This window comes from Limulus polyphemus, unplaced genomic scaffold (assembly GCF_000517525.1).
Source record: "Limulus polyphemus unplaced genomic scaffold, Limulus_polyphemus-2.1.2 Scaffold2552, whole genome shotgun sequence".
Lineage (NCBI taxonomy): Eukaryota > Metazoa > Arthropoda > Merostomata > Xiphosura > Limulidae > Limulus > Limulus polyphemus.
Genome location: NW_013668162.1, coordinates 87,921 through 93,807, shown reverse-complemented (window position 1 = coordinate 93,807; position 5,887 = coordinate 87,921). Strand labels below are relative to the sequence as shown.

Here is a 5,887-nt window from a genome sequence, read left to right as displayed (position 1 = left end):
AGAGACTTCTCTGAAATTTGTTTTACATTAAAACTTAAATTCAAAGCTTGCATAAAATAAATGTCAAAAATTACTTAAAACAAAAGAATGAGTATGTAATTCAAAAACTCATTCTATAGTCAGCTTTCTTTCAAGATAAGCTATGTGTAGAAAATTCAAAGCCGTATTTTCTTGTGCTTCAAAACAAACAGCTGATTTGAAGTTAACAGAATGAAACACTTCTATGCTTCTTAAACTACACAACATTTTACACAACGTTTTAGGCATTAGCAAGGTCTGATCTAAGAAAAAGAATTTTTAAGGCTTGGTGAAGTGATAACGAGAAGATTCCTTGTTCTTCCAAGGCAGCTGTTATGTCAACCAGTTCACCTTGTATTGGGTTAAGCGTGTCCAATAACAAGAGAGCTGAAGCACGAGGTAAGGTGAGAAGCTTGCAGGCTTCTTTCACTTCCTTGAAGTAGTTTTCTGGTTTTTGAGTAAATCGTCCAAATATTGGAAAGAGGTTTCTAGTCATGTCCCACTTAAGCTGCTCAGCACCCCCTTCACTAAAATAATTTTGAAGAATCACTTCTTCATAGAGGTAAATATTAAGTCCCTTACAAACTCTCTGCCATACAGTTTTAAATAGTGGTTGTGCTAAGCTTTCTTGTAGCACTTGAATATGAGACTTCAATACACTTAACATAGAATAAGCTGTTGGAGACACACAATACTCTGCCCCATGAGGAAGCAATGGCATTGAGAACCACTTGTCTTTCCTATAAGGCCTACTTTTTGCTTTGACATCCAATAACACCCATTCTATAACCTTTGTTACAAGATCTTCTTGCATTTGTTGTAACAGCAGCACAATATAATCAAAGACAGAGTAATGGAGAAATCTCTCATATTGTATGTCCTCTGAATTCCAATGTATTTTGTTTCCTGTGGATTCTGAAAAAGGTGAATCTTTCAGAGTGTTACTCCATTTATCCTGGTGATGTTCTTGGTGAGAATGGATCTTGTGATATAACAGTTGTATGAAGAAAGGAAGATTACTCCATTCTTTGAGAACTACAATTAAATAATGAACAGTATTTAAGATTGGACAAAAACTAGAATCCAATGGATCCTGAGCTTGAGAACGTAGCTGTAATAAGCGCATTCTAAAGTCATCAAGTAACTCAAGTTGAAGATCAAGAAACTGAAGTTGGTTATGTAAATCTCTCAAGTTTTTATAACGTTCTGTCATTGTTGAAAGCAATGTCAGAAAAGCTTCAGCACACTCTGGTTTCTTTAGTTCATCTAGTTCAATGTCTTGAACACAAACTTGCCAAGCGGTATGAGAATTCAATAATTCATCTACCTTAGTCATAGCATAATGTCGTTCTAAGTTAATCCATCGATTAAAACATTTCTCACTCAACAAGACTGAGAGTATACTTGGATAACTTTGTGGATAACCCCTACTTAGGATTTCTTTTTCAAACAACAACACCTCATCAATTGTGTGTGTTAACAAAAGATCATCATAAAGTAATTCTGAGACATCTTCTTCAAGTTTCTTAGCAGCTAACTCCACCAGAGCACGCATAACTTCCATTTTAGCTTGTATAGACTGAAAACCAGACTTATTCAGAATGGCTTGAACAAAGTGATCCATAAAATTTCCATGGTCATGTATCCATGACAACACCTGAGTAAGATACCACTCTGGTTTATCTAAACGATTGGTTTGTCGATTGCTCATGAAATGAAATGCAAACCTCTTTCGCAAAGGTTGTATCATCAACTCTAGAGGTAATATTAGTGATACAGATGTTTTATTGCCCCTCTTTTCATTAGTTTGCTTGAGAATCTCTTCTGGTAATTGTATTTGAATTAAAGATAAAAACAATGATTCAAATCGTTGAAGTGTTTCCACAGATGGAGTTGTGAAAGTGGAGGTTGAAGAAATTGGCCACTGAAGAACTTGCAAAGTCTTTTCAAATTCTTTTCCAAATCTTTCTCTGAGGAGATTATACCAGTGAATAATGGTTTTTTGCACAAAATCCAGTAATGTTTGGCAAGATGAAGTTTGAAGTTGGCACCAAATATTTATCAACCAGGAAAGATAAGGTACCGCTTGTTTGTCTTCCCCCTGCTGAACTGCTTCTTGTACTTGTTCATTTTTCCCCTCTATTTGGGAAATCCACATTAAATAATTTTCAGCAGCTGTCAGCTCTTGAAATTCTAAAATGTAAACTTTGAAAGACTCTTGAAGATCAGCAACTTTCTGTAGATGTCTGGCAGCTTCATGTTTGATATTTTGAAAAGATGTAATTAATTTTTTGCTCCTTTCCACTGCTTTATATCCTTCTTCAAGTTTTTTAAGAAATAAAGAATTTCCAATATTGCTGATATCACCTGGTTTTACATAAAGTTTGTTTTCAAGCTCTCTTTTATTAGCTAATAACTCTTTATGAAGATTTCTGGCCTTAGCTAAGGATGACACATCTTTGCCAAATTCTTCATTGAGCCATTCTACAACCTTCTGTGATGCCATTTCACTTGTGAGAAATAACTTAATCACCTAGTGCACAGAAACAAGAGTGCTGTGCATACTATGTTGTTAGATTTTGTATTCGTTATTTTCTTCAGGATGCAATGTATAATTTTCGGTAAAAAATGAATGTCGATGCAGACTTAAGTCTGTTAGTTCACTTCAATTTTCAAAACTGAAGATGAAAGGCGATGACTTATTACACTTTTACAGTTACAATAAACAGAGTACTTGAACTTGTAAAACATATGTATGCTAAAAATTTCGACACAAGCAGAAATAATTAATAATTCTCGTAATCATTACACGACATCCATATAAACTATTTAAAGTACGCTACCTAAATCACATCAACAAAATATTCAGTTTATAAAACTACCTTATTTCCTTCGCTATGACTACTTACACGTCATAACTAGAGCCTATGGCCACATTATAGTAAAGATTCTATTAATTAACCGTTGACTATGGTACAGACACGTGACAAGATTTGAGCAGAGCGAGATTATTGTACAAACTGAGCAGCTAAGAGGGCGCATGTACAAACCGGATATTACCTAACCATAGGGTACAATCTTGATTTCCGCTTGTAAAATTCTGTGGTGAATGATAAGAGAGCTTAATAAAATTATTTTTAATAAAAGAAAAGTTTGTTTTGTGCAAGTAATTCATAATCATAATGCCCTTTTTAAGCAGTACAACTCCGTTTGATTCAGATGTTGGTAAGTTAATTAATGAGAGTAAATTGATATTATGCTTGAATGTCATTTCTAATAGTAATACTATGTAATATCTGCGTGCGAACTACGTAGTTCGTACACAAGTATTACTAATAATAATATTACTAAGTAAGTATACATTACACAGTACTAGTGATGCTACTATTAGTAGGGTTTTTTGAAATAATGAAAATAACAAAACAATCATACACCATTGGATTCCACAATCACAAATTAGTAGCTTTACAGTACAAGTGTAATTATGTAGTTGATTAAAGGAAAACAATTAAAAATCGTACCTGTAAATCGACCTTTCGCGTCAAGTATTACTATTAGTATTAGTGACATAGTAATACTGCACTGTGTTGTAATGTAAGTTAGTGAAACTAAAATTTAAACATAAAGTTAGTGTTTGATTGAAATTCGAAGTTTAAGTTTGAGAATACCTGAAGTTTTTAACTTAAGCAGCTTTAACATAAGTATTATAACATCGATCGCATACGATTTATAAATATATAAAGGAATCTTAATTAGTCAATAATGGTAATATAGTCTTGATAAGCCTAGTTTGTTTTACTACTTTTATTTCAAATTATATCAATTGTCTAATGTTAATAATGACATTAGGCATGAACACTAAAATATGAAAACCCCTAAAGTAACATAACAGAATGTACTTGTAACAATGTAAGTCTAATTTATTCTAGTTTTACAGTTCATGTTATGAAGTAACTTTCTTAGTTGTTGCTAAAAGTAATTTAAAATATGTGCTTAAATTGTACATCACTTTTTTCTTGTTGAAGCACCACTGTAGCTAGGCCAGATGTATCTGATGTACAGCAGTGAACAGAGCTAGACTTGTATTTTCAATTACATTTTGAGGATAACTCTTCATAATAATTTGAAATAAAAATTGCTTTGATAAGGCAAAGAATTCAGTAAAAACTTTTACAATAAGTTTTGTGTTATCTTACATAACATAAACTTTAAGGACAGCAAGGGACCTGTTGATGCATATTTTAAGCTGTTCCATCCACTAAATGTTAAATGAAAAACTCAAAGCCAACCATTATCATTTTAATATTTATTAAGCCTTCTTTTAAATTCCTTTAAATTTATTGCACCTGTTACACCTCAAGGCTATCCTTTCCAGAGAATAACCATCCTGTTAAAACAGTATAATTGTCTTAACTGAAAATGACTCCTACAATGCCAAAAATGTATATTTGTACCCTCTAGTCCTTCCATTTTCACCACTAAGTAGGAATAAAAAATGTATTGACACTATCAATTCCAATAATGACCATAAACACCCCAGGCAGATGGTTTTTAACTCTTATTTTTTCAAGAGAAAATAATTTCAGTGGTCTTAACATGTCCTTCTATGACAACCATTCTGTCCCAGGTATCATCTTAGTAGCTCTTTTCTGAATCTTTTTCAAAAATTCAGCGTTTTTCCTAAGAAGAGAAGCCCAAGATTGAACATAAATGAGACAACCAGTAATATATATTATGAAATCATAATGTTTTTAGACACAACCTAAAATCCTGTTTGCCTGACCACTAGCAACAGCACACTGCATTGATCGCTTAAGAAACTAATCAAACACAATACCAGGATTTTTTACTTCCATAACAAATAATGATAACCTACATGTATTCCCTTACATTTATGTATTTGACCAATTTACCAAATCTATATTATTTTGTAAAGCAGCAGCATCTTCATAGCCAGCAACACCCAAGACCTTATTATCATCGGTAGATTTAAGCAATCATTGACCATTCCTTCACCTATGCTATTGATGTAAAATCAAAAAGAGCAAAAGTCCTAATGCTGAGCCTTGAGGCACCCTACTTGTGACATTAATCCAGTTTGATTGAACTCCATTTATAACAACCCCCCTAGTTTTTTCTATCAGATCCATTTTTATATCCAACTAGTCAGCTTATATTTCACACCTAGAATTTTGTTTTACTAAGCCTTTTATGTGGCATTTTGGCAAATGCTTTCTGAAAACCGTTACACTAAATCCACACCCTTACCCTCATTTACATAAGCAGTGACCTCTTCAAAGAATGTCATAACATTAGTAAGGATAGAATATTTATTATCCAACGTGATTTGAAACTTTGTTAAATGACATTACATGGCAATGTTTATGATATTTTCAAAAACTGATGTGAGGTCTATACCAATAATCACTTAGACATATTTTATCAACTACCTTGAAAAGACATATAATATTAACCAGTCTTATAGCACCTGTCTACTATTCAAGGACTAACAAAAATATTAGAATGTGGCTCACATATATGATTCCTAAACTCCTTAAACTCTTGGAGAAAAATTATGCAGTACAGGAACTTCATCATTTTGTAAACTTCATATTTTTTTTAGCAAGCTCAGAAGTAATGTGGTCAGGCTAATATATAGATTGCCTCCACCTTAAACACTTATTTCAGTATAAAGATAAAATACCTACACTTTTATGTTACTTTAGAATGTTATTGGATAGTCATTTCACTAAGGGAAAATCTTGCCTTACAAATCTTTTGACATTCTTTGAAAAGGTTATTGTTTATGTAGGTGAGGGTAAGGGTGTAGATTTGGTGTATCTGGATTTTCAGAAAGCATTTGACAAGG

The 5,887-nt window shown here is 32.8% G+C and overlaps 2 protein-coding genes across 2 annotated transcripts in view; one reads left to right on the top strand and one right to left on the bottom strand.

Moving 5' to 3' along the window:
* Positions 1 to 23: 23 nt before the first annotated feature.
* Positions 24 to 2,956, bottom strand: LOC106467278 (RAD50-interacting protein 1-like). Its single transcript, XM_013927611.2, has one exon. It carries the CDS (start codon positions 2,522 to 2,524, stop codon positions 260 to 262), a length of 2,265 nt encoding a protein of 754 aa, XP_013783065.1. The 5' UTR covers positions 2,525 to 2,956; the 3' UTR covers positions 24 to 259.
* A 145-nt stretch (positions 2,957 to 3,101) lies between these two features.
* The window catches only part of LOC106467279 (signal transducing adapter molecule 1-like), a 70,844-nt gene continuing 68,058 nt past the window's right edge, over positions 3,102 to 5,887 (top strand). Inside the window, exon 1 of the mRNA XM_013927612.2 lies at positions 3,102 to 3,243. Within this exon, the coding sequence (XP_013783066.1) occupies positions 3,201 to 3,243 (43 nt within the window). The 5' untranslated portion in view covers positions 3,102 to 3,200. The remainder of the gene's footprint in view (positions 3,244 to 5,887) is intronic.